Source organism: Trichomycterus rosablanca, chromosome 1 (genome assembly GCF_030014385.1).
Source record: "Trichomycterus rosablanca isolate fTriRos1 chromosome 1, fTriRos1.hap1, whole genome shotgun sequence".
NCBI classification, from domain to species: domain Eukaryota; kingdom Metazoa; phylum Chordata; class Actinopteri; order Siluriformes; family Trichomycteridae; genus Trichomycterus; species Trichomycterus rosablanca.
The window spans coordinates 61,713,234-61,738,484 of record NC_085988.1 but is presented as its reverse complement, the minus strand read 5'-3'; the positions used below and the strand labels follow the sequence as shown (position 1 = coordinate 61,738,484).

Here is a 25,251-nt window from a genome sequence, read left to right as displayed (position 1 = left end):
AGCATGTCTAAATATAAATCGCGGATTTTTCGCTGGTTCGCGGATTTCTGCAGACAAGGGGTGTGTTCGAAAAAGCTAGGGAGCTCTCTACATAGACGCATTTCACTTCATCCTGTGCGCTTCCGATAAGGAGGCTGTTCTAAATCCTTCAACATTTCAACGTTATTTTCACTCAAAAACGAGTGAGCATCCGACGCTGCCTTAGTGATCAAGGCAATCCCAGAATTCATTGCGGGTTGGGCACTCTTCTCTTACAGAAGAATAAACATGGCTGACGGTGCGGACAAACGAATGGAGTTCTTTTCAAACGTAAATAAAATATTACTGATTTTTAACTTGTATAAACTTGTACCGAGTGTTTTTATTTGGAAGTTCGGGCTTGTCAGGAAATGTAACCGTAATCGGTACCTGAAGGGAGATGTTATATTGACATGTTAGCGTGCTGTGCTACCTCAATTCATTGCTTTTAATGACAAGATGCTAAATGCTAAACCCGATGGAATCGGGTTATGAAAATAACCATATAAACACATTTTTACTTCGCAGATTTTCACCTTTCGCGGGGGGTTCTGGAACGCAACCCCCACGATCGAGGAGGGATTACTGTACAGCAATGTGAAAGACTAGTTTCCATTTATCAGAGGTTATTGGTAGCAGTTGTTGCTCTACACATTATTACTTTTAGAATTCTCCATTTTACAAGAGTAATAACCTCTAAATAACAAGTTCTCAAAATGTTTTACTAAAAATCTTAATCTTAATTGACATAAATGAGTTTTTTAAAAGATGTGCTTTATTAAAACATTTTTTACAGTTTATTCTGATAGCAGATATTTAAGTCTCTGGCTCATCAGGGGTCTTGAACACTTTGATTATATCTGGTTTCCTGGCATATTGCCTGGCCATAGTGCCTGTACTGTCCTCTTCATCCTTAAGTCCGAGTTGCAGTAGGGTCCTGGCTGTGATGGCATGCTGGCCAATGCATGCCATATGCAAGGCTAGAAATGACAAAACAGAGAGATCCACAGTTTTAGGATGACATTTTAGAATGCAATCCAGATAACCACTTGCACAGCTAGCGTTCAGCTTGTTCAAAACCACAAATTTCCAAAGGTTCTATTTAATTTTAAAATATCGATGAGCAAATTAATCAGACTTGGTCATTTCTTCCATTGATATATTTACATTTCTTGATAGCTGCTCAATAAGTTTACATAAAGTCATAAGTACCCAGCTGTCACCTCTTACCTGATCTTCCTTTCTTATCCCTTGCATGAAGATCAGCACCCAACTGTAGCAGGGCTTTTATGGTGCTTGTGTGACCCTCCTAAAAATAAACAACAAACAATGACTTTCCAAAAGCACTGTACCATAACCATACACATAGCCATCTTAGCCAACTTTTTAAAATGCATAATAAGGTACAATCACAGTTATGCTCAAATTTTTCATGCAGTGCCGACTGCATCTTTTTACTTGCATGAGGTGAGTTCCTATGCAGATCAGCTTACAGAGAGTGTACAGAGAGCCACACCCACTTGCAATCACAATCGCATATGTAATCACCTATGCTGTTTTTGCATGTTTTGTTGGTAATAGTCTGGATGGTGTTTTCATCTCTGGCACATAAGGTCTGACATCCGTTGTTCTCAAAAACAAGCTAAAATGTGAACTCATCTGACCACAGAAAAAGTTTCTACTGTCTTTTTGTCCATCTTAGATGACTTTGAGCCCAGAGAACTTGCTGGTGTTTCTGCACAAAATTAATATATGGCTTTCTCTTTGAACAATACAGTTTCAGTTTGAATTTCTTAATGCAGTGGTGGCCTGTGTAAAGTGACAATGATTTTCCAAAGTACTCCCATGCCCATGTGGCTGTGTCTACTATGGTAGTATAATGGTTTCTCAGACAATACCACCAGGGTATCAGCAACAGTTCCTGGCCTTTACGCACCAACATTTCCCCAACTCCATAAATATTTTTTGTTCATGACATTATGAAATGTAGATGGTGAAATACCTAAATTCTTTGCAATCTTGCATTAAAAAATATTGTCTTAGAACTGATTATCTTCCAATGTTTGGCACAAAGTGGTGAATCATTCTTGCTTGCAAAGACTAATCCCTTGGTGGATGCTCATAGAACCTTCTAGAATCTGTATAGCCCAAGTTTGTCAGTGAAAAAATCAAGCAATTTAACAAATCATATGTTTTTTAGTTTTTACTGAAACACATATTAAGAAATTGTCCCAGGTTTCAGATGATCAAACTACTTTTAACATCAGACAAAGATAATCCAAGTAAACACAAAATGTTTTCTACTATAGATGCAAAAAGTAATTGCAACATACCAGTTTGAAAAGGGTTACAAAGCCATTGCTAAGTCTCTCAGGAAGAGCCATTCTCAACAAATGGAACATGAAACATGATAAACTTTCACAAGAATGACTGGTCTACCAAAATTTCATCAAGAATGCATCAATGACTCAGTAAACATCCTAAGAACTGCAGGCTTCACTTGCTTAAGTTAAGGTCAGTGTACATGATTCACAATAAGAAAAACACTGGGCAAAAATGGCAGCCACGGAAGAGTTGCAAGGCTTAAAAACCTGCTGACCAAAAAGAACATAAAGGCTTGTCTTGCATTTCCTACAAAACATCAAGATGATGACCCCCAAGACTTTTTGGAAAATATTTTGTGGACTGATGAGTCAAAGGTGTAACTTCTTGAAAGGCATGTGTCCAGTTACATCTGGTGTTTAGCTAACACCGAATTCCACCATAAGAAAATTATATCAACAGTGAAACATGATGGTGGTAGTGTGGTGGTCTGGGGCTGCTTTGCTTTGACAGGACCCGGACAACTAATAACAACTAATACTAAATAAAATCATCAATTCTGTTCTCAGAAAATCCTAAAGAGAAATGTCCTGCTGTCAGTTTGTGACCTAAAACTTAAGTGCAGTTAGGTTATTCAGCAAGACAATGCTCTGAAGCACACAAGCATGTCCACTTTTGAATGGCTCAATAAATTGGCTCATTTTTTATTTTTAAGTGGCTGGCTTGAATCTTATTGTGATGCTATTGTAGTTAATGCTTAAAAAACCCTTAAATGAAGCCAAATTAAAATAGTTCTGCAAAGAAGTGTGGGTTAAAATTCCCCTACAGCGATGTTAAAAACTCTCTCAAGGGTGGTACTGCCAGTTATTACGTTTAGGGGGGCAATCACTTTTTTCTCAGGGGTGATATAGGTTTTAAATAAATGTTTATTGTATTTATGGAATGCTCATTAAAAGGCTGCATTTTGAGTTTTTAATCTTATATTAAAATGAGTTGGACATTTGAAACAGTAAATTCGTTTTCACAGCACTGTTCTCTCTTCATGCATTAGTTTAAAAAACACACTTACCTTAGCAGCATAATGTAGGGCCGTAAGCTCCAGTTTTGTGGCTTTTACATTCACGTCAACATGCAAATCCTGCACAAGAAAACGTAAAGCCTCTTCTTGTGCTGTGACAGAGGCCTGGTGTAAGGGCTGTGCTCCCAGAATATCCACAGCAGTGGGAGAGGCCTGTTTTGATCAGAACAAGCATAACCCTTATCTTGTTACATTATTAGTTAGCAATTGAGTTACCAGTAATATAAGATGTTATAAATGACTAACTTGGTGTTTCTCGAGCAAGAGCTTGGTAACAGCAAGATGTCCATTTCTTACTGCATCCATAAAAGGAGTCACTCCACAGCTGTCTTTCTCATCTGGCTTATAATTACACCTGGGGAAAAACACTGTTTTGTAAAACATAAAGCAATAATTTAAACATTTGAGGTTTTACACAATTTCATTACTTCACTTTTCATTACTTCAATCATTTATTTAAACTAACCACTTCATTCTGGTCAGAGTTTTAGTGGGTAAAATAGGGTGAGAGGAAAGTGTAGTACCCAGATAACACAGGAAGCTGTTCAGCACCTATTTTGTCCCACTCTGGGATTCTTTCACAGTATCAGAATTTTGACTAGTTATTTAAAGTATTTATTTATCTTGGTGCAGTCTGCACCATCATAGTGATGCATAATATTTTTCCTGTTAATTCCAAGTTTACATTATTTAATTTATGAAGAGATGTTAAATACCTTTCTAATTCATGCCATATATTTATTACATGCAAATAGTCTTTAGTCTTGGGTTGTGCTGCAGCCTAATACAAAACCTGACTGGGTGAAGGCACAAGTGATAGAAGACATGCTAGCCTTTGTACCTGCAGAAAGTCTTTATAAGTCTTAATGCTAAGTTTTAACGTGCAACCTTCCGAGGTCATCAAGGCAGATCTTACCAGAGTGCACAGGGAAATTGAGTGTCGGTATCGGTATCGGTCCGATATTGGCCCAAATCACTGGATCGGATATCGGAAGGAAAAAAAACATGTAATCCGATCCGATACTGTTGATTAATGTAAATAACACAATGTAAATAAGGCCATTGTTTGTGTGTAAAGCAAATAACACACAAAGATACGTTCCAACAGAGCGCAGTTTATTGGCATTCACTCTAGATGACATCATTAACATGTGCCACCGATCTACAACTCATCCGCAACAGCTATTCAGAGATTAAAACACACTGATCTACTTAAACTGTTAGCATTTTAAAAAATCATCTACTACTGCCACATCTAAAAACACTGTTTAAACACAATAAAAATCATCTACTACTGCCACATCTAAAAACACTGTTTAAACACAATAAAAATCGCTACATTATAAATCGCTCACCTGAGATAAAGAACCTGTCTTGTCCTGGCTTGGAGATTAATCCATTAGTGTTATGAAATAAAACAAACTACACCGTTTCCTGTTTTCCTCTTCAAAATCCAGCACGGTTTTTTAATAAATGTGCTTTGGTTTTTAATAATCTAAAAATGTGACAGAACTTTAACAGAAAATCTCAACTCTGCATTCTAATTGGTCCATCTTGTTTGAGTGACATCCACATCTTCCAATTGTAGACACTTTTGTAAAACAAGCCAAAAATGCTGCTAAATGTTGTGTGTAAAAGTTCAAATTAAAAACAGCAGTTTAGCATAAGTGTGATGTTGTAGGTTCTGTATTTATTCCTTTAGAATATTTATTTCACAGTCTGAGCATTGTTATTTAGATAGCTAGTTTAACAATGGTGCATTGAGACATGTATTATTACTGCTTAGTTGTTTGAGAGGAGAAATGACGATATCGGATTGGTATCAGTATCGGCAGATACTCCATTGGCAGTATCGTTATCGGACATTAAAAAAATGGTATCGAGCCAGCCCTAAACTATATTATGAAAATGTGCATCTAGTGGCAGAGGTGCATAATTTGGCATAACATTTGTATTGTGGTACATATTTAAGCAATAGAACACGAGAGGGAGTGTGTTATCGCGAATAACATACGGCTGTGATTTGGTCGCAGGCACGAACCGAAGGTTATGCAAATGTTATGCCAAATTATGCACCTCTGCCACTAGATGCACATTTTCATAATATAGTTTAGGGCTGGCTCAACAACAGTTTTTACAAAATAAAGAAAGAAAATAAATCAAAGAAGCCCTGAATTTCATAATAAATATGCTTTAATATTGACAATACCTTCCGCCAAAAAGTAGTTCCACAACGAATATAAAGTTTAACACTACAAAGCAGACATCCCAAGTTGCAAAAACTCATTTCAGGGAGGTAAGAACAAGAAGAAGAAGAAAGCAAGAACCACCGAAGGGAAAAAAAGAAATAAAAAAACCTCTCGCTATGGATGAAAACAGAACTACTAGGAGCTGCTAACTGGCTTAACTAACTGTTCGCGTTACAAACACATTAATGTTCCCTAAATAGTGCACTAGATTGTGTATCAGATCATGGATATATGTTCCCTACACAGTGCACTAGATAGTGAATTAGACAATTGGTTATGTTCCCTACACAGTGCGCTAGATTGTATATCAGATAACGGAATTAAAACGCGATCGGGGAAAAAAGGCTGTGTCGCCTGCGTGCGCGTTTGTGTGCATGAAGCTTGTCGTTAATGGCAATGCGTCAGCGGAGTAATACCATTGTGGTGTGAAAAGACCGTGCTGTTATCACGAATATCAGCACGTTTAGAACGCTTCTCAACCAATCAGATTGTAAGGTCGGAACTAACTGTTGTATAATACATGATATAACTGTTGTACTCATGTATAAGTGCTGAGGGTTTTGAATTTCTTTCATATTTCAGACCACCACCAGCTCTTTTTATAGCATCTATTGGGTGTATCATTTCTACAGCCCCACTTTTAATTCAAATAGCACCTGTTAGCTATGGAAATTAATTTAGTAACCTTTTTAACCAAAGTCTTAGGTTGACTTTTTGCCAGGTATTAGTTAATGGGTTACTCATTAACAGTAATAGTAAAAAGATGTTATCTGTATGCACCAAATAGGGGTGTAATATAACGGTTATATAATGTGATTAACTGTTAAACCATCACACTGTACCAAGCCTACTTACTTATCAAGAAGTATCCCGACAACTTCCAGACAGCCATGCATAGCTGGAAAGCAAGTTGAGAGTTCAATTAAGTATTTAATTTTGGTCAAATTGCACCTGAAATTGTCTTTATAATTCTTGTGTACAAAAAAACGCGGTCACCCAATGTTGCCTCTGCATTACCTGCAGTATGTAGTGGAGTTCGACGAGTCTTGCTTTCTGTCATCCAGACCTCAGGCCTAACGCACAGTAGGTGCTCGATCACAGCTGGATCACCCTCTCTGCATGCGATGTGAAACGAGTTCCAGCCATCTTTATTCTGAAGAGTTGGGTCAGCACCATGGTACAGAAGCACTTTGATAACCTCAAGGTTCCGACGGGTACAGGCCATCATGAGAGGAGTCCTATAAGGATCATAAATCAAATATAAAGTTACATATGGTTTTGTTAGGTGATAAAAAAAGCATTCAAACATGCTGTTATGCATAATGCAGTATATACCTGACCATTAAAATGTTGGACACCTCATAACATGGCAGTGACGCTAAAATAGGGCATTGATAGCTCAGTGGTTAAGGTACTGGACTAGTAATCAAAAAGTTGCCGGTTCAAGCCCCACCACCACCAACTTGCCACTGTTGGGCCCCTGAGCAAGGCCCTTAACCCTCAATTGCTCAAAATTGTGTTCAGTCATACCTGTGAGTCGCTTTGGATAAAAGAACAATTTCGTCAAAAGAACAATTGTAAAATCATCAGGGTGTGTCTCTCCGTACACAAAGCTGATCCTTATACCAACTTGCCTTGTGTAGGTATAGAATTGCAGTTGGCTACTGCACACATGTCGGAGGGGGCGTGTGTTAATCACGGCTCTCCTCAGTCAGGAGTGAAGGTCAACATCAATAGAGAAGAAGCTTATTCAATCAGGTTATTGGATACGACAGATTGGGAGAAATCAATAAGGTCAATAAATCATGGCCTGGCTAAGGTGTTCAGTTGGGTTAAAGTTAGGACTCTGTACAGGCCTTTGAAGTTCCTCCAAACTCAACCTTTTATTGTTTAATAAATTAATTTCATGTAAATAATGTTTTTATCTTATGAGGCATGTTTTAGATTTAGAACCACTCATTGGTCACCCATGTTGTGGACACTAATATATGATGACAGATGTTGGCTTTTGCACTTTTTCACTGACAACAGTCTGGATTGCCCTTTTGGTTTTTGGAATGGAGAACTTGACATCAAAGCTGAAACATCCTGAGCCCATCTGACCAGAGCACACATTTCTACTGTCTTTCAGTTTATCTAAGATGAAATTTGAAGAATTATTGCATTAAACAAAATGTCCCAAACTTTCAGAAGTAGAAGTTACATATTCACATAAGATTTTTCTTTAATTGAGTACAAAGTCAATGACATTATGTTTGTCCATTTGAAGTGGAATATTTCCTCACTATTTAATTTTAAAAAATGTGTTTATAAAGCTATATACACACTGATCAGCCATAACCAAACCACCTACTTGTTTTTACACTCACTGTCCATTGTATCAGCTCCACTTACCATATAGAAGCACTCTGTAGTTCTACAATTACTGACTGTAGTCCATCTATTTCTCTACATAATTTTTTAACCTGCTTTGTTCTTCAATGGTCAGGACCCCCACAGGACCACCAAAGAGTAGGTATTATTTAGGTGGTGGATTATTCTCAGCACTGCAGTGACAATGACATGGTGGTGGTGTGTTAGTGTGTGTTGTGCTGGTGTGAGTAGATCAGACACAATGTCCACTCACTCTATACTCTATTAGACACTCCTACCTAGTTGGTCCACCTTGTAGCTGTAACGTCAGAGACGATCGCTCATCTATTGCTGCTGTTTGAGTTAATCATCTTCTAGACCTTCATCAGTGGTCACAGGACGCTGCCTACGGCTGGATTTTTTTTGGTTGGTGGACTATTCTCAGTCCAGCAGTGACAGTGAGGTGTTTAAAAACTCCATCAACACTGCTGTGTCTTAACCACTTCATCCACTCATATTAGCACAACACACACTAACACACCACCAGTGTCACTGCTGATACTGACCCACCACCCAAATAATACCTGCTCTGTAGTGATCCTGTGAGAGTCCTGACCATTGAAGAACAGGGTAAACGGGGGCTAACAAAGCAAGTAGAGAAACAGATGGACTACAGTCAGTAATTGGAGAACTATATATATATATATATATATATATATATATATATATATACAGTGTATCACAAAAGTGAGTACACCCCTCACATTTCTGCAAATATTTTATTATATCTTTTCATGGGACAACACTATAGAAATAAAACTTGGATATAACTTAGAGTAGTCAGTGTACAGCTTGTATAGCAGTGTAGATTTACTGTCTTCTGAAAATAACTCAACACACAGCCATTAATGTCTAAATGGCTGGCAACATAAGTGAGTACACCCCACAGTGAACATGTCCAAATTGTGCCCAAAGTGTCAATATTTTGTGTGACCACCATTATTATCCAGCACTGCCTTAACCCTCCTGGGCATGGAATTCACCAGAGCTGCACAGGTTGCTACTGGAATCCTCTTCCACTCCTCCATGATGACATCACGGAGCTGGTGGATGTTAGACACCTTGAACTCCTCCACCTTCCACTTGAGGATGCGCCACAGGTGCTCAATTGGGTTTAGTCCATCACCTTTACCTTCAGCTTCCTCAGCAAGGCAGTTGTCATCTTGGAGGTTGTGTTTGGGGTCGTTATCCTGTTGGAAAACTGCCATGAGGCCAAGTTTTCGAAGGGAGGGGATCATGCTCTGTTTCAGAATGTCACAGTACATGTTGGAATTCATGTTTCCCTCAATGAACTGCAGCTCCCCAGTTCCAGCAACACTCATGCAGCCCAAGACCATGATGCTACCACCACCATGCTTGACTGTAGGCAAGATACAGTTGTCTTGGTACTTCTCACCAGGGCGCCGCCACACATGCTGGACACCATCTGAGCCAAACAAGTTTATCTTGGTCTCGTCAGACCACAGGGCATTCCAGTAATCCATGTTCTTGGACTGCTTGTCTTCAGCAAACTGTTTGCGGGCTTTCTTGTGCGTCAGCTTCCTTCTGGAATGACGACCATGCAGACCGAGTTGATGCAGTGTGCGGCGTATGGTCTGAGCACTGACAGGCTGACCTCCCACGTCTTCAACCTCTGCAGCAATGCTGGCAGCACTCATGTGTCTATTTTTTAAAGCCAACCTCTGGATATGACGCCGAACACGTGGACTCAACTTTTTTGGTCGACCCTGGCAAAGCCTGTTCCGAGTGGAACCTGTCCTGGAAAACTGCTGTATGACCTTGGCCACCATGCTGTAGCTCAGTTTCAGGGTGTTAGCAATCTTCTTATAGTCTAGGCCATCTTTGTGGAGAGCAACAATTCTATTTCTCACATCCTCAGAGAGTTCTTTGCCATGAGGTGCCATGTTGAATATCCAGTGGCCAGTATGAGAGAATTGTACCCAAAACACCAAATTTAACAGCCCTGCTCCCCATTTACACCTGGGACCTTGACACATGACACCAGGGAGGGACAACGACACATTTGGGCACAATTTGGACATGTTCACTGTGGGGTGTACTCACTTATGTTGCCAGCTATTTAGACATTAATGGCTGTGTGTTGAGTTATTTTCAGAAGACAGTAAATCTACACTGCTATACAAGCTGTACACTGACTACTCTAAATTATATCCAAGTTTCATGTCTATAGTGATGTCCCATGAAAAGATATAATGAAATATTTGCAGAAATGTGAGGGGTGTACTCATTTTTGTGATACACTGTATATATATATATATATATATATATATATATATATATATATACAGTGTATCACAAAAGTGAGTACACCCCTCACATTTCTGCAGATATTTAAGTATATCTTTTCATGGGACAACACTGACAAAATGACACTTTGACACAATGAAAAGTAGTCTGTGTGCAGCTTATATAACAGTGTAAATTTATTCTTCCCTCAAAATAACTCAATATACAGCCATTAATGTCTAAACCACCGGCAACAAAAGTGAGTACACCCCTTAGTGAAAGTTCCTGAAGTGTCAATATTTTGTGTGGCCACCATTATTTCCCAGAACTGCCTTAACTCTCCTGGGCATGGAGTTTACCAGAGCTTCACAGGTTGCCACTGGAATGCTTTTCCACTCCTCCATGACGACATCACGGAGCTGGCGGATATTCGAGACTTTGCGCTCCTCCACCTTCCGCTTGAGGATGCCCCAAAGATGTTCTATTGGGTTTAGGTCTGGAGACATGCTTGGCCAGTCCATCACCTTTACCCTCAGCCTCTTCAATAAAGCAGTGGTCGTCTTAGAGGTGTGTTTGGGGTCATTATCATGCTGGAACACTGCCCTGCGACCCAGTTTCCGGAGGGAGGGGATCATGCTCTGCTTTAGTATTTCACAGTACATATTGGAGTTCATGTGTCCCTCAATGAAATGTAACTCCCCAACACCTGCTGCACTCATGCAGCCCCAGACCATGGCATTCCCACCACCATGCTTGACTGTAGGCATGACACACTTATCTTTGTACTCCTCACCTGATTGCCACCACACATGCTTGAGACCATCTGAACCAAATAAATTAATCTTGGTCTCATCAGACCATAGGACATGGTTCCAGTAATCCATGTCCTTTGTTGACATGTCTTCAGCAAACTGTTTGCAGGCTTTCTTGTGTAGAGACTTCAGAAGAGGCTTCCTTCTGGGGTGACAGCCATGCAGACCAATTTAATGTAGTGTGCGGCGTATGGTCTGAGCACTGACAGGCTGACCCCCCACCCTTTCAATCTCTGCAGCAATGCTGACAGCACTCCTGCGCCTATCTTTCAAAGACAGCAGTTGGATGTGACGCTGAGCACGTGCACTCAGCTTCTTTGGACGACCAACGCGAGGTCTGTTCTGAGTGGACCCTGCTCTTTTAAAACGCTGGATGATCTTGACCACTGTGCTGCAGCTCAGTTTCAGGGTGTTGGCAATCTTCTTGTAGCCTTGGCCATCTTCATGTAGCGCAACAATTCGTCTTTTAAGATCCTCAGAGAGTTCTTTGCCATGAGGTGCCATGTTGGAACTTTCAGTGACCAGTATGAGAGAGTGTGAGAGCTGTACTACTAAATTGAACACACCTGCTCCCTATGCACACCTGAGACCTAGTAACACTAACAAATCACATGACATTTTGGAGGGAAAATGACAAGCAGTGCTCAATTTGGACATTTAGGGGTGTAGTCTCTTAGGGGTGTACTCACTTTTGTTGCCGGTGGTTTAGACATTAATGGCTGTATATTGAGTTATTTTGAGGGAAGAATAAATTTACACTGTCATATAAGCTGCACACAGACTACTTTTCATTGTGTCAAAGTGTCATTTTGTCAGTGTTGTCCCATGAAAAGATATACTTAAATATCTGCAGAAATGTGAGGGGTGTACTCACTTTTGTGATACACTGTATATATATATATATAAACCAATACAATCTCTTATGTTTTTATGACCAGAATACATTGGAAATTCAATGAATTGTTGCCTTTGGGCTAGTTCTATTGAAAATTGGTTTACTTTTAATATCACTCGTTGAAATCCCTAATTAACTCCAGAAAGAGTAAAACAGTAAAACAAAATTTAATAAGCCAGGAAGGAAGGATTCCTGGTTTAGGAAGGATGAACTTTGTCATCTGGCTTTCAGAGATTTGATAATTCTGTCAGTTGATAATTCTGTACATGCTAATAAGATGCAGTAAGTATAAAACACTACATAGTGTTAATTAACCATTTTTAAACAATACCAGCCACGATACCACATTTGATCTGTGTTTGTCTTGTTTTATTATTATTTAATATTGATATGTTGCTAATGTAATGTTAGCACTACACACTGAAGTTCTAGAGTGCAAAGCAAGACTGACTGTTTATATCAGAGATGTTCACAAGTCACAAAATATGAGTCAGAGTCGAGTCACGAGTCTTTAGGCTAGAGTCAGAGTCAAGTCATGAGTCAATATAATATACACAAAACATATATTGGAAATGTAGCGTAGAAATAAACAAATAATATGTAAGTTCAGATAAAAAACAACAACAGATTAGCGATTGTATTTTGCCATTTTACTTCGTGCCTTTACTTTTCTAGGTACCAGTTAAAAGCTTAAACTGACGTTTTGTTTTCATTGCAAAATACTGCACAGCGGGCCAAAATCCCAAACACAGCAAAAAAATCCATAATACTGCTTACCTTAGCTTATGTTGTTCCAGATGCTATTAAATTTATAACCATGTGTTGTCCCATTAGAAATAGAATCCATTATTTTTTACATGTGCTTATAATTAAAAACCTCCAAACTTTTCCGGTTGTACAGTAAAACCCTAACTCATAGAAAGCCAATCAAGCGTTTCATTGACATTATCTGTGTGACGATGGAAACTAAATAAATGCAAATTACAGCATTTCTTACTAAAAATTACAATCAGAAGGTCTGATTGGTTTAGAAAGCGCTCTTTCAGTCATTAGCGCCAATTCTGTAGGTGTGTTTCATTCACATTATCTGTTACTGTGGCGTGCACTACGTATTCCACCATTTTAAGTAGGGAGCGACGCTTTATCACTACGCCGGAAGCTGGCTGGAACATTTACCCATATATATATATATATATATATATATATATATATATATATATATATATATATATATACGTATATATAAACACTTACAGTATCGGAAAAATTTCAAACAATTCTGGGGGAAGGGCATACTGCCCCCCTCGCCGCACAGTATGTGTCAGTACCTGAGAGACTATAGGTGGGTGAGACACAGTGGGGGTGTATATTTACATATGTATATAAAATACATTTATATATCATCTGTATATCTGCCTGTAAATTTATATAAGTATGTTTATTGGTTTTTTTTGTATTACTATTGTTGTAATGCTTTGGCAATATCGTTTCCTACAGTCATGCCAATAAAGCTACTTTGAATCTTGAATATATATATATATATATATATAATTGTCACATGTAACTAATGTTGCTGACTTTTGTTGTATAAAAGTTATTTTTTGCGAGTCAGGAGTCGAGTCCGAGTCATTTGAAACGAGTCCGAGTCGAGTCTGAAGTCGCTGTGTGTGCGACCCGAATCTGTGGTTTAGATTCTCCCTCAAAGAAAATCAAATTTCATTTAATACAGTGAAAGTGACAAGTGATGTGTGTTTATTTAAATAAAATACCAAAAAATATCATAAATTTTATCTGTCCACAAAAAAGTAAACCAAAATAAAAGGCTCTTGGGCGGCGCAGCGGTCTCTTTATGCTAGCCCGCATGTATATTTGTTCTAGTATAGGTTTAATACATACAGTTTCTCAAACCCACCAGTCTGCCTTCTTTAAACAGTCGATTTTTGCTCCTCGGTTGATGAGATAACGAACACATTGCTCATGACTCATAGAAGCAGCTTCATGTAAAGCTCTCTTATAATCACTATTGTATAGCTCAATGTCCATGCACATTTCCTCAACGAAAAATCGTACAATGTCTATGTGACCATGTCTGGAAGCATAGTGCAACACAGTGTCTCCCGACTTCCCAAAATGTGCATTTATACACTGTTTCATTCCGCTTACTTCATCCAGCTGCTTTCTAATCTTACACAGCTGTCCATCCTGAATTAACTTCACTAAGGGCTTCAACATATCTTCGTCATCCATTGTATTCAATAATACGAAACACAACGCTTAGCGGTTACATTAAACACTACAAAACACGATTATCTGTTCTTTTACGCAACCGTTGACAAGACGCGTATGTGAGTGTGAAGCAAGCAGCAACAACATTACATTATTTGAATATGAAGACTACGAGTCGACACCGAAGAGTCAAATTACTGATTACCTGCATCATGATTCGGAGTCGAAATCCCAGGAATAAAATTGATGAGTCGAGTTCCAATAGTCGCTAAAGAGGTGCGTAAATTCACACCCATGTCAAAGCAATTGGTTTGTTAATGTGCAAGCGGATAGATCATGGAATGGAACCATCAGTGTTGACCATAAAACTAAAAAAGTCTCTCTTGTTTGATTAGTTGTTGAATGCTGAAGGGTGTTTTGAGAGTGAATGTTTTATGTTCAGCCGCTATATTTAACACGTTGCTGCGTAGCAAATGTAGACTAGTCATGTGAGAAAAGCAAATTCCTTCGAGCCGGATTCAAACCAGCGATCTAAGGATGCCAGCACTACCCACTACAGTCCTCCGCTCTACCAACTGAGCTATCGAAGGGGGCACTGATGATAGCGACCTGATCCAGATGCACCCAGTTAATAAACATAAAAATGTACTGTAGATTCAACCGTGAATCAAATCCAAATGGATTTCTAAGAAACTCACCAATAAATAAAATAAATGGTATTGGGCTTGGTCTAGTGACAAATTAGGGGTATTTTTTAGTAACACACTGGCAACCATACCAACCCCCGGAAAAGATGACAATGGTAAACCATTAACAAAAGCACATGATTCATGAAACACAAGCTAGACCTGGTCATGTGACTGGTTTAAGAGAGATGGACTGGGTGATTTAATTGGCTTTGTCTTGTCACTGGATGATTCTGTCCGTTTAATGACGGTAGACAGTAGAAACTGGTTGTTTTCAACACAAGTTCTGGATTTTTCTCTGATTGTTTATTTACTTTTCTTGTCTCTTTTGTTTGATTAGATGTTGAATGCTAAAGGGTCATTTGGAAGTGAGTGTTGTTCAGCCACTTTATTCAAGTTGTGGACTAGTGGTGTGAGAAAAGCAAACTCCTTCAAGCCGGATTCGAACCTGCAACCTAAGGATTCCAGCACTATCCACTACAGTCCTCCGCTCTACCAACTGAGCTATCAAAGGGGGCTCAAAAGAAAGCCACCCTATCCAGATGCACCCAGTTGCTTAACTAGAACTGTAAATACAAACAAAAATCAAATCCAAATTTCTAAGAAACTCACCAATAAATAAAAGAAATGGTTATTGGGCTTGATCTAGTGACAAATTGGTTTTTTTTTAGTAACACACTGGCAACCATACCAACTCCAGGAAAAGATGAAAGGATGGTAAACCATGAACAAAACCACGTGTTTCATTAAAAGCAAGCTGGACCTGGTCATGTGATTGGTTCAAGTAAGACGGACTGGGTGATTTAATTGGCTTTGTCTTGTCATTGGATGATTCTGTCTGTATAGTGATGGTCTGACAGTTTAAATCGGCTGTTTTCAACACAACGTCTGGATTTTTCTCTTTGTTTGATTGTTCAGTTTCTTTTCTTGTGTCTCTTGTTTGATTACTTGTTGAACACTGAAGGGTCTTTTGGAAGTGAGTGTTGTATGTTCAGTCAGTTTTTTCAACTTTTGATGCGTAGCCAATGTGGTCTATTGCTGTGAGAAAAGCAAATTCCTTCGAGCCAGATTCAAACCAGCAACCTAAGGATTTCAGCATTATCCACTACAGTCCTACGCTCTACCAACTGAGCTATCGAAGGAGACTAAGAAAGGTTATCTGATCCAGATGAACCAAGCTCATAAACATAGAAAAGTAAATTCATCCATGAATCAAATCCAAATTATTTTCTAAGAAACTCTCTAATAAATAAAATAAATGGTATTGGGCTTGGTCTAGTAACAAATTGGGGCTACTTTTTCAGTAACACATTGGCAACCATACAAACTCTGCAAAAGATGAATGAATTTTAAACCATTAACAAAAGCATATGATACATGAAATGCAAGCTGTCTGTATAGTGATGGTCTGACAGTAGAAACTGGTTGTTTTCAACACAAATTCTGAATTTTTCTCTTTGTTTGATTGTTTTGTAATTTTTCTTGTCTCTCTTGTTTGATTAGTTGTTGAATGCTCAAGGGTCTTTTGGAAGTGAGTGTTGTATGTTCAGCCACTTTATTGAAGCTGTTGGTGCGTAGCCAATGTGGACTAGTCATGTGAGAAAAGCAAACTCTTTCGAGCCGGATTCCAACCAGCGACCTAAGGATGCCAGCACTATCCACTACAGTCCTCCACTCTACCAACTGAGCTATCGAAAGGGAGGGGGTGCAAAAAGAACACAACTTGATCCGGATGCACCCAGTTCATAAACATAGAAATGTATATTTAACAATGAATCAAATCCAAAATAATTTCCAAATAAATAAAATAAATGGTATTGGGCTTGGTCTACTGACAAATTGGGGTTTTTTTAGAAACACACTGGCAACCATACCAACTCCGGAAAAGATGACAGAATGGTAAACCATTAACAAAAGCACATGATTCATGAAATGCAAGCTGGACCTGGTCATGTGATTGGTTTGAGAGATGGACTAGGTGATGTAATTGGCTTTGTCTTGTCACTGGATGACTGTCTGTATAGTGTCAGTAGACAGGAGAAACTGGTTGTTTTCAACACAAATTCTGGATTTTTCACTTTGTTTGATTGTTTATTTACTTTTCTTGTCTCTTTTGTTTGATTAGATGTTGAATGCTAAAGGGTCATTTGGAAGTAAGTGTTGTATGTTAGGCCACTTTATTCAAGTTCGAATAAATATTCGAACCATCGACCTAAGGATTCCAGCACTATCCACTACTGTCCTCCGCTCTACCAACTGAGCTATTGAAATGTGCGAGCATCCTGGTCTCTCTTGTTTGATTAGGTGTGGATTGCTGAAGGGTCTTTGGAAGCAAGAAGTAAGACTTTAATGTTCTGCCACTTTATTAAACATGTTGCTGCGTAGCCCGTGTGAACTAGTCATGTGAGAAAAGCAATTTCCTTCGAGCCAGAGACCTAAGGATGCCAGAACAACCGACTACAGTCCTCCGCTCTACCAACTGAGCTATCGAAGGGCGAAAGCAAGCTGGTCTCTCTTGTTTGATTAGGTGTGGATTGCTGAAGGGTCTTTGGAAGTAAGAGTTTAATGTTCAGCCAAAGAGGAAAGCAAGTTCCTTCGAGCCTGATTCGAACCAGCGATCTAAGGATGCCAGAACAATCAACTACAGTCCTCCGCTCTACCAGCTAAGCTATCGAGGGGGAAAAGCAAGCTGGTCTCTTTTGTTTGATTAGGTGTAGATTGCTGAAGGGTCTTTGGAAGTAAGAGTTTAATGTTCAGCCAAAAAGGAAAGCAAGTTCCTTCAAGCCGAATTCTAACCAGCGAAGGGTCTTTGGAAGCAAGAAGTAAGACTTTAATGTTCTGCCACTTTATAAAACATATTTCTGCGTAGGCCGTGTGAACTAGTCATGTGAGAAAAGCAAATTCCTTTGAGCCGAATTCGAACCAGCGACCTAAGAATGCCAGTACAATCCACTACAGTCCTCCTCTCTACCAAATAAGCTATCAAAGGCTGCGTTTGACCTGGCCTCTGTTGTTGGATTAGGTGTGGATTGCTGAAGGGACTTTGAAAGTAAAAGTTTAATGTTCAGCCAAACAGGAAAGCAAGCTCTTTCGACCTGGATTCGAACCAGCAACCAAGGATGCCAAAACAACCCACTACAGTCCTCCGCTCTACCAGCTAAGCTATCGAGGGGGAAAAGCAAGCTGGTCTCTTTTGTTTGATTAGGTGTAGATTGCTGAAGGGTCTTTGGAAGTAAGAGTTTAATGTTCAGCCAAAAAGGAAAGCAAGTTCCTTCAAGCCGGATTCTAACCAGCGAAGGGTCTTTGGAAGCAAGAAGTAAGACTTTAATGTTCTGCCACTTTATTAAACATGTTGCTGCGTAGCCCGTGTGAACTAGTCATGTGAGAAAAGCAAATTTCTTCGAGCCGGATTCGAACCAGCGACCTAAGGATGCCAGAACAACCCACTACAGTCCTCTGCTCTACCAACTGAGCTATCGAAGGGTGCAGTCAACCTGGTCTCTGTTGTTTGATTAGGTGTGGATTGCTGAAGGGTCTTTGGAAGCAAGAAGTAAGACTTTAATGTTCTGTCACTTTATTAAACATGTTGCTGCGTAGCCCGTGTGAACTAGTCATGTGAGAAAAGCAAATTCCTTCAAACCGAATTTGAAACAGCGACCTAAGAATGCCAGAACAATCCACTACAGTCCTCCACTCTACCAACTGAGCTATCGAAGGGCAAAAGCAAGCTGGTCTCTCTTGTTTGATTAGGTGTGGATTGCTGAAGGGTCTTTGGAAGCAAGAAGTAAGACTTTAATGTTCTGCCACTTTATTAAACATGTTGCTGCGTAGCCCGTGTGAACTAGTCATGTGAGAAAAGCAATTTCCTTCGAGCCAGAGACCTAAGGATGCCAGAACAACCGACTACAGTCCTCCGCTCTACCAACTGAGCTATCGAAGGGCAAAAGCAAGCTGGTCTCTCTTGTTTGATTAGGTGTAGATTGCTGAAGGGTCTTTGGAAGTAAGAGTTTAATGTTCAGCCAAAAAGGAAAGCAAGTTCCTTCAAGCCGGATTCTAACCAGCGAAGGGTCTTTGGAAGCAAGAAGTAAGACTTTATTGTTCTGCCACTTTATTAAACATATTGCTGCGTAGGCCGTGCGAACTAGTCATGTGAGAAAAGCAAATTCCTTTGAGCCGAATTCGAACCAGCGACCTAAGGATGCCAGTACAATCCACTACAGTCCTTCTCTTTACCAAATGAGCTATCTAAGGCTGAGTTTGACCTGGCCTCTGTTGTTGGATTAGGTGTGGATTGCTGAAGGGAATTTGAAAGTAGAAGTTTAATGTTCAGCCAAAAATGAAAGCAAGTTTTTTCGAGCTGGATTCGAACCAGCAGCCAAGGATGCCAGAACAACCCACTACAGTACCCTGCTCTACCAACTGAGCTATCAAAGGGTACAACCAACCGGGACTCGGTGGTTTGATTGGGTGTGGATTGCTGAAGGGTCTTTGCAAGCAAGAAGTAAGACTTTAATGTTCTGCCACTTTATTGTTTGATTAGGTGTGGATTGCTGAAGGGACTTTGAAAGTAGAAGTTTAATGTTCAGCCAAACAGGAAAGCAAGTTCTTTCGACTTGGATTTGAAGCAGCAACCAAGGATACCAGAACAAGCCACTACAGTCCGCCGCTCTACCAACTGAGCTATCGAAGGGTGCAATCAACCTGGTGTGGATTGCTGAAGGGTCTTTGGAAGTAAGAGTTTAATGTTCAGCATAAAAGGAAAGCAAGTTCTTTCGAGCCTGATTCGAACCACAGACCTAAGGATGTCAGAATTATCCACTACAGGTTTCCGATCTACCAACTGAGCTATCAAAGGGTGCAATAGACTAGGCCTCTGTTGTTTGATTAGGTGTGGATTGCCGAAGGGTCTTTGGAAGTAAGAGTTTAATGTTCAGCCAAAGAATGAAGCAAGTTTCTTCAAAGCTGATTCGAACCAGCGACCTAAGGATGCCGGGACAACCCACTACAGTTCTCCGCTCTGACAACTGAGCTATCTAAGAGCAAAAGCAAGCTGGTCTCTCTTGTTTGATTAGGTGTGGATTGCTGAAGGGTCTTTCGAAGTAAGAGTTTAATGTTCAGCCAAAGAGGAAAGCAAGTTCCTTCGAGCCGGATTCGAACCAGAGACCTAAGGATGCCTGAACAATCCACTACAGCCCTCCGCTCTACGATCTGAGCTATCAAAGGGTGCAATTGGCGTGGCCTCTGTTGTTTGATTAGGTGTGCATTGCTGAAGGGTCTTTGGAAGTAAGAGTTTAATGTTCAGCCAAACAGGAAAGCAAGTTCTTTCGAGCCGTATTCGAACCACAGACCTAAGGATGTCAGAATTATCCACTACAGGTTTCCGATCTACCAACTGTGCTATCGAAGGATGCAATCAACCTACTCTCTGTTGTTTGATTAGGTGTGGATTGCTGAAGGGTCTTTGCAAGCAAGAAGTAAGACTTTAATATTCTGCCACTTTATTAAACATGTTGCTGCGTAGGCCGTGTGAACTAGTCATGTGAGAAAAGCAAATTCCTTGGAGCAGGATTCGAAGCAGCAACCTAAGGATTCCAGAGCAATCCACTACAGTCCTCCGCTCTACCAACTGAGCTATCGAAGGGCGAAAGCAAGTTGGTCTCTCTTGTTTGATTTGGTGTGGATTGCTGAAGGGTCTTTGGAAGTAAAAGTTTAATGTTCAGCCAAAGAATGAAGCAAGTTCCTTCAAAGCAGATTCGAACCAGCGACCAAAGGACGCTGGAACAACCCACTACAGTTCTCCGCTCTACCAAATGTGCTATCTAAGGATGCAATCAACATGGTCTCTGTTGTTTGATTAGGTGTGGATTGCTGAAGGGTCTTTGGAAGCAAGAAGTAAGACTTTAATGTTCTGCCACTTTATTAAACATGTTGCTGCGTAGCCCGTGTGAACAAGTCATGTGAGAAAAGCAAATTCCTTCGAGCCGGATTTGAACCAGCGACCTAAGAACGCCAGAACAATCCACTACAGTCCTCCACTCTACCAACTGAGCTATCTAAGAGCAAAAGCAAGCTGGTCTCTCTTGTTTGATTAGGTGTGGATTGCTGAAGGGTCTTTGGAAGTAAGAGTTTAATGTTCAGCCAAACAGGAAAGCAAGTTCTTTCGAGCCGGATTCGAACCATCGACCTAAGGATGCCAGAACAACCTACTACAGTTCTCCGCTCTACCAACTGAGCTATCGAAGGGTGCAAACAATCTGGTCGCTGTTGTTTGATTAGGTGTGGATTGCTGAAGGGGCTTTGGAAGCAAGAAGTAAGACTTTAGTTTTCTGCCACTTTATTAAACATGTTGCTGCGCAGGCTGTGTGAACTAGTCATGTGAGAAAAGCGAATTCCTTCAAGCCGGATTCGAACCAGCGACCTAAGGATGCCAGAACAACCCACTACAGTCCTCCACTCTACCAACTGAGCTATCGAAGGGTGCAAACAAACTGGTCGCTGTTGTTTGATTAGGTGTGGATTGCTGAAGGGGCTTTGGAAGCAAGAAGTAAGACTTTAATGTTCTGCCACTTTATTAAACATGTTGCTGCGCAGGCCGTGTGAACTAGTCATGTGAGAAAAGCAAATTCCTTCGAGCCAGATTCGAACCAGCGACCTAAGGATGCCAGAACAACCCACTACAGTCCTCCGCTCTACCAACTGAGCTATCGAATGGCAAAAGCAAGCGGGACTCTCTTGTTTGATTAGGTGTGGATTGCTGAACGGTCTTTGAAAGTAAGAGTTTAATGTTCAGCCTAAGAATGAAGCAAGTTCCTTCGAGCCGGATTCAAACCAGCGATCTAAGGATGCCAGAACAACCAACTACAGTCCTCCGCTCTACCAACTGAGCTATTGAAGTGTGCAACCAACCTGGTCGCTGTTGTTTGATTAGGTGTGAATTGCTGAAGGGTCTTTGGAAGCAAGAAGTAAGACTTTAATGTTCTACCACTTTATTAAACATGTTGCTGTGTAGGACGTGTGAACTAGTCATGTGAGAAAAGCATATTCTTTCGAGTCTGATTCAAACCAGCGACCTAAGGATGCCAGAACAACCCACTACAGTCCTCCGCTCTACCAACTGAGCTATTGAAGTGTGCAACCAACCTGGTAGCTGTTGTTTGATTAGGTGTGGATTGCTGAAGGGTCTTTGGAAGCAAAAAGTAAGACTTTAATGTTCTGCCACTTCATTAAACATGTTGCTGCGTAGGCCATGTGAACTAGTCATGTGAGAAAAGCAAATTCCTTTGAGCCGGATTTGAACCAGCGACCTAAGGACGCCAGAACAACCCACTACAGTCCTCCACTCTACCAACTGAGCTATCGAAGGGCAAAAGCAAGCTGGTCTCTCTTGTTTGATTAGGTGTGGATTGCTGAAGGGTCTTTGGAAGTAAGAGTTTAATGTTCAGCCAAAGAATGAAGCAAGTTCCTTCGAACCGGATTTGAACCAGTGACCTAAGGATGCCAGAACAACCCACTACAGTCCTCCGCTCTACCAACTGAGCTATCGAAGGGTGCAATCAACTTGGTCTCTGTTGTTTGATTAGGTGTGGATTGCTGAAGGGTCTTTGGAAGCAAGAAGTAAGACTTTAATGTTCTGCCACTTTATTAAACATGTTGCTGCGTAGGCCGTGTGAACTAGTCATGTGAGAAAAGCAAATTCCTTCGAGCCGGATTCGGACCAGCGACCTAAGGATGCCAGAATAACCCACTAGCCCTTCGCTCTACCAACTGAGCTATCAAAGGGCAAAAGCAAGCTGGTCTCTCTTGTTTGATTAGGTGGGGATTGCTGAAGGGTCTTTGAAAGTAAGAGTTTAATGTTCAGCCAAAGAACGAAGCAAATTCCTTTGAGCCGGACTCGAACCAGCGACCTAAGGATGCCAGAACAACTCACTACGGTCCTCCGCTCTACCAACTAAACTATCAAAGGGCAAAAGCAAGCTGGTCTCTCTTGTTTGATTAGGTGTGGATTGCTGAAGAGTCTTTGTAAGTAAGAGTTTAATGTTCAGCCAAAGAACGATGCAAATTCCTTCGAGCCGGACTCGAACCAGCGACCTAAGGATGCCAGAACAACCTACTACAGTTCTCCGCTCTACCAACTGAGCTATCGAAGGGTGCAATCAACCTGGTCGCTGTTGTTTGATTAGGTGTGGATTGCTGAAGGGTCTTTGGAAGCAAGAAGTAAGACTTTAATGTTCTGCCACTTTATTAAACATGTTGCTGCGTAGGCCGTGTGAACTAGTTATGTGAGAAAAGCAAATTCCTTCGAGCCGGATTCGAACCAGCGACCTAAGGATGCCAGAACAACCCACTACAGTCCTCCGCTCTACCAACTGAGCTATCGAATGGCAAAAGCAAGCTGGTCTCTCTTGTTTGATTAGGTGTGGATTGCTGTAGGGTCTTTGGAAGCAAGAAGTAAGACTTTAATGTTCTGCCGCTTTATTAAACGTTGCTGCGTAGGCCGTGTGAACTAGTCATGTGAGAAAAGCAAACTCCTTCGAGCCGGATTCGAACCAGCGACCTAAGGACGCCATAATAACCCACTACAGTCCTTCGCTCTACCAACTGAGCTATCAAAGAGCGAAAGCAAGATGGTCCCTCTTGTTTGATTAGGTGTGGATTGCTGAAGGGTCTTTGAAAGTAAGAGTTTAATGTTCAGCCAAAGAATGAAGCATGTTCCTTCGAGCCGGATTCGGACCAGCGACCTAAGGATGCCAGAATAACCCACTAGCCCTTCGCTCTACCAACTGAGCTATCAAAGGGCAAAAGCAAGCTGGTCTCTCTTGTTTGATTAGGTGTGGATTGCTGAAGGGTCTTTGAAAGTAAGAGTTTAATGTTCAGCCAAAGAACGAAGCAAATTCCTTCGAGCCGGACTCGAACCAGTGACCTAAAGATGCCAGAACAACTCACTACAGTCCTCCGCTCTACCAACTAAACTATCAAAGGGCAAAAGCAAGCTGGTCTCTCTTGTTTGATTAGGTGTGGATTGCTGAAGAGTCTTTGTAAGTAAGAGTTTAATGTTCAGCCAAAGAACGAAGCAAATTCCTTCGAGCCGGACTCGAACCAGCGACCTAAGGATGCCAGAACAACTCACTACAGTCCTCCGCTCTACCAACTAAGCTATCAAAGGGCAAAAGCAAGCTGGTCTCTCTTGTTTGATTAGGTGTGGATTGCTGAAGAGTCTTTGTAAGTAAGAGTTTAATGTTCAGCCAAAGAACGAAGCAAATTCCTTCGAGCCGGAATCGAACCAGAGACCTAAGGATGCCGGAACAACCCACTACAGTCCTCCGGTCTACCAACTGAGCTATCGAAGGGTGCAATCGACCTGGTCCCTGTTGTTTGATTAGGTGTGGATTGCTGAAGAGTCTTTGGAAGCAAGAAGTAAGACTTTAATGTTCTTCCACTTTATTAAACATGTTGCTGCGTAGGCCGTGTGAACTAGTCATGTGAGAAAAGCAACTTCCTTCGAGCCGGATTCGAACCAGCGACCTAAGGATGCCAGAACAACCCACTACAGGCCTCCGCTCTACCAACTGAGCTATCGAAGGGTGCAATCGACTTGGTCCCTGTTGTTTGATTAGGTGTGGATTGCTGAAGAGTCTTTGGGAGCAAGAAGTAAGACTTTAATGTTCTGCCACTTTATTAAACATGTTGCTGCGTAGGCCGTGTGAACTAGTCATGTAAGAAAAGCTACTTCCTTCGAGCCGGATTCGAACCAGCGACCTAAGGATGCCAGAACAACTCACTACAGTCCTCCGCTCTACCAACTGAGCTATCGAAGGGTGCAATCAAAGTGGTTGCTGTTGTTTGATTAGGTGTGGATTGCTGAAGGGTCTTTGGAAGCAAGAAGTAAGACTTTAATGTTTTGCCACTTCATTAAACATGTTGCTGCGTAGGCCATGTGAACTAGTCATGTGAGAAAAGCAAATTCCTTCGAGCCGAATTCGAACCAGCGACCTAAGGATGCCAGAACAACACACTACAGTCCTTCACTCTAGCAACTGAGCTATCGAAGGGTGCAATCAACCTAGTCGCTGTTGTTTGATTAGGTGTGGATTGCTGAAGGGTCTTTGGAAGCAAGAAGTAAGACTTTAATGTTCTGCCACTTTATTAAACATGTTGCTGCGTAGGCCGTGTGAACTAGTCATGTGAGAAAAGCAACTTCCTTCGAGCCGGATTTGAACCAGCGACCTAAGGATGCCTGAACAACCCACTACAGTCCTCCGCTCTACCAACTGAGCTATCGAAGGGTGCAATCGGCTTGGTCCCTGTT

At 40.9% G+C, this 25,251-nt stretch overlaps 1 protein-coding gene and 24 non-coding genes across 25 annotated transcripts; all 25 read right to left on the bottom strand.

Moving 5' to 3' along the window:
• Positions 1–781: 781 nt before the first annotated feature.
• ankrd16 (ankyrin repeat domain 16) lies at positions 782–14,368 on the bottom strand. The gene is made up of 7 exons (XM_063005125.1): positions 13,946–14,368; positions 6,685–6,905; positions 6,523–6,565; positions 3,665–3,773; positions 3,410–3,571; positions 1,249–1,327; positions 782–998 (listed from the first exon to the last, which is right to left on the bottom strand). The coding sequence occupies exons 1-7, from the start codon at positions 14,278–14,280 to the stop codon at positions 835–837; spliced, it is 1,113 nt and encodes a 370-aa protein (XP_062861195.1). The 5' UTR covers positions 14,281–14,368; the 3' UTR covers positions 782–834.
• Positions 14,369–14,762: 394 nt separating this feature from the next.
• Positions 14,763–14,849, bottom strand: trnay-gua (transfer RNA tyrosine (anticodon GUA)). Its single transcript is given in 2 exon segments — positions 14,763–14,798; positions 14,813–14,849. It is a non-coding gene; the product is annotated as a tRNA-Tyr (tRNA).
• A 523-nt stretch (positions 14,850–15,372) lies between these two features.
• On the bottom strand, positions 15,373–15,459 carry trnay-gua (transfer RNA tyrosine (anticodon GUA)). Its single transcript is given in 2 exon segments — positions 15,373–15,408; positions 15,423–15,459. It is a non-coding gene; the product is annotated as a tRNA-Tyr (tRNA).
• Positions 15,460–16,000: 541 nt separating this feature from the next.
• On the bottom strand, positions 16,001–16,087 carry trnay-gua (transfer RNA tyrosine (anticodon GUA)). Its single transcript is given in 2 exon segments — positions 16,001–16,036; positions 16,051–16,087. It is a non-coding gene; the product is annotated as a tRNA-Tyr (tRNA).
• A 469-nt stretch (positions 16,088–16,556) lies between these two features.
• trnay-gua (transfer RNA tyrosine (anticodon GUA)) lies at positions 16,557–16,643 on the bottom strand. The gene is given in 2 exon segments: positions 16,557–16,592; positions 16,607–16,643. It is a non-coding gene; the product is annotated as a tRNA-Tyr (tRNA).
• An 893-nt stretch (positions 16,644–17,536) lies between these two features.
• trnay-gua (transfer RNA tyrosine (anticodon GUA)) lies at positions 17,537–17,623 on the bottom strand. The gene is given in 2 exon segments: positions 17,537–17,572; positions 17,587–17,623. It is a non-coding gene; the product is annotated as a tRNA-Tyr (tRNA).
• A 718-nt stretch (positions 17,624–18,341) lies between these two features.
• trnay-gua (transfer RNA tyrosine (anticodon GUA)) lies at positions 18,342–18,428 on the bottom strand. The gene is given in 2 exon segments: positions 18,342–18,377; positions 18,392–18,428. It is a non-coding gene; the product is annotated as a tRNA-Tyr (tRNA).
• Positions 18,429–21,101: 2,673 nt separating this feature from the next.
• trnay-gua (transfer RNA tyrosine (anticodon GUA)) lies at positions 21,102–21,188 on the bottom strand. Its single transcript is given in 2 exon segments — positions 21,102–21,137; positions 21,152–21,188. It is a non-coding gene; the product is annotated as a tRNA-Tyr (tRNA).
• A 147-nt stretch (positions 21,189–21,335) lies between these two features.
• On the bottom strand, positions 21,336–21,422 carry trnay-gua (transfer RNA tyrosine (anticodon GUA)). Its single transcript is given in 2 exon segments — positions 21,336–21,371; positions 21,386–21,422. It is a non-coding gene; the product is annotated as a tRNA-Tyr (tRNA).
• Positions 21,423–21,569: 147 nt separating this feature from the next.
• On the bottom strand, positions 21,570–21,657 carry trnay-gua (transfer RNA tyrosine (anticodon GUA)). The gene is given in 2 exon segments: positions 21,570–21,605; positions 21,620–21,657. It is a non-coding gene; the product is annotated as a tRNA-Tyr (tRNA).
• A 96-nt stretch (positions 21,658–21,753) lies between these two features.
• On the bottom strand, positions 21,754–21,840 carry trnay-gua (transfer RNA tyrosine (anticodon GUA)). Its single transcript is given in 2 exon segments — positions 21,754–21,789; positions 21,804–21,840. It is a non-coding gene; the product is annotated as a tRNA-Tyr (tRNA).
• Positions 21,841–22,221: 381 nt separating this feature from the next.
• trnay-gua (transfer RNA tyrosine (anticodon GUA)) lies at positions 22,222–22,308 on the bottom strand. Its single transcript is given in 2 exon segments — positions 22,222–22,257; positions 22,272–22,308. It is a non-coding gene; the product is annotated as a tRNA-Tyr (tRNA).
• A 97-nt stretch (positions 22,309–22,405) lies between these two features.
• On the bottom strand, positions 22,406–22,492 carry trnay-gua (transfer RNA tyrosine (anticodon GUA)). The gene is given in 2 exon segments: positions 22,406–22,441; positions 22,456–22,492. It is a non-coding gene; the product is annotated as a tRNA-Tyr (tRNA).
• Positions 22,493–22,639: 147 nt separating this feature from the next.
• Positions 22,640–22,724, bottom strand: trnat-agu (transfer RNA threonine (anticodon AGU)). The gene is given in 2 exon segments: positions 22,640–22,675; positions 22,688–22,724. It is a non-coding gene; the product is annotated as a tRNA-Thr (tRNA).
• A 97-nt stretch (positions 22,725–22,821) lies between these two features.
• Positions 22,822–22,908, bottom strand: trnay-gua (transfer RNA tyrosine (anticodon GUA)). Its single transcript is given in 2 exon segments — positions 22,822–22,857; positions 22,872–22,908. It is a non-coding gene; the product is annotated as a tRNA-Tyr (tRNA).
• Positions 22,909–23,005: 97 nt separating this feature from the next.
• On the bottom strand, positions 23,006–23,092 carry trnay-gua (transfer RNA tyrosine (anticodon GUA)). Its single transcript is given in 2 exon segments — positions 23,006–23,041; positions 23,056–23,092. It is a non-coding gene; the product is annotated as a tRNA-Tyr (tRNA).
• A 147-nt stretch (positions 23,093–23,239) lies between these two features.
• Positions 23,240–23,327, bottom strand: trnay-gua (transfer RNA tyrosine (anticodon GUA)). The gene is given in 2 exon segments: positions 23,240–23,275; positions 23,290–23,327. It is a non-coding gene; the product is annotated as a tRNA-Tyr (tRNA).
• Positions 23,328–23,471: 144 nt separating this feature from the next.
• Positions 23,472–23,558, bottom strand: trnay-gua (transfer RNA tyrosine (anticodon GUA)). The gene is given in 2 exon segments: positions 23,472–23,507; positions 23,522–23,558. It is a non-coding gene; the product is annotated as a tRNA-Tyr (tRNA).
• Positions 23,559–23,655: 97 nt separating this feature from the next.
• On the bottom strand, positions 23,656–23,740 carry trnat-agu (transfer RNA threonine (anticodon AGU)). The gene is given in 2 exon segments: positions 23,656–23,691; positions 23,704–23,740. It is a non-coding gene; the product is annotated as a tRNA-Thr (tRNA).
• A 281-nt stretch (positions 23,741–24,021) lies between these two features.
• Positions 24,022–24,108, bottom strand: trnay-gua (transfer RNA tyrosine (anticodon GUA)). The gene is given in 2 exon segments: positions 24,022–24,057; positions 24,072–24,108. It is a non-coding gene; the product is annotated as a tRNA-Tyr (tRNA).
• Positions 24,109–24,205: 97 nt separating this feature from the next.
• trnay-gua (transfer RNA tyrosine (anticodon GUA)) lies at positions 24,206–24,292 on the bottom strand. The gene is given in 2 exon segments: positions 24,206–24,241; positions 24,256–24,292. It is a non-coding gene; the product is annotated as a tRNA-Tyr (tRNA).
• A 147-nt stretch (positions 24,293–24,439) lies between these two features.
• On the bottom strand, positions 24,440–24,526 carry trnay-gua (transfer RNA tyrosine (anticodon GUA)). Its single transcript is given in 2 exon segments — positions 24,440–24,475; positions 24,490–24,526. It is a non-coding gene; the product is annotated as a tRNA-Tyr (tRNA).
• Positions 24,527–24,673: 147 nt separating this feature from the next.
• trnay-gua (transfer RNA tyrosine (anticodon GUA)) lies at positions 24,674–24,760 on the bottom strand. Its single transcript is given in 2 exon segments — positions 24,674–24,709; positions 24,724–24,760. It is a non-coding gene; the product is annotated as a tRNA-Tyr (tRNA).
• A 147-nt stretch (positions 24,761–24,907) lies between these two features.
• On the bottom strand, positions 24,908–24,994 carry trnay-gua (transfer RNA tyrosine (anticodon GUA)). Its single transcript is given in 2 exon segments — positions 24,908–24,943; positions 24,958–24,994. It is a non-coding gene; the product is annotated as a tRNA-Tyr (tRNA).
• A 147-nt stretch (positions 24,995–25,141) lies between these two features.
• Positions 25,142–25,228, bottom strand: trnay-gua (transfer RNA tyrosine (anticodon GUA)). The gene is given in 2 exon segments: positions 25,142–25,177; positions 25,192–25,228. It is a non-coding gene; the product is annotated as a tRNA-Tyr (tRNA).
• Between the last annotated feature and the right edge of the window lie 23 nt (positions 25,229–25,251).

Excerpts from the sequence above, each read along its gene's own strand:
- ankrd16 (XM_063005125.1), bottom strand. The coding sequence starts at position 14,280 with ATGGATGACGAAGATATGTTGAAGCCCTTAGTGAAGTTAATTCAGGAT. Across the intron at positions 1,328-3,409 it reads CCCTACATTATGCTGCTAAG|GAGGGTCACACAAGCACCAT; the intron begins GTAAGTGTGTTT and ends GTTTATTTTTAG. Across the intron at positions 999-1,248 it reads GGATAAGAAAGGAAGATCAG|CCTTGCATATGGCATGCATT; the intron begins GTAAGAGGTGAC and ends TGTCATTTCTAG.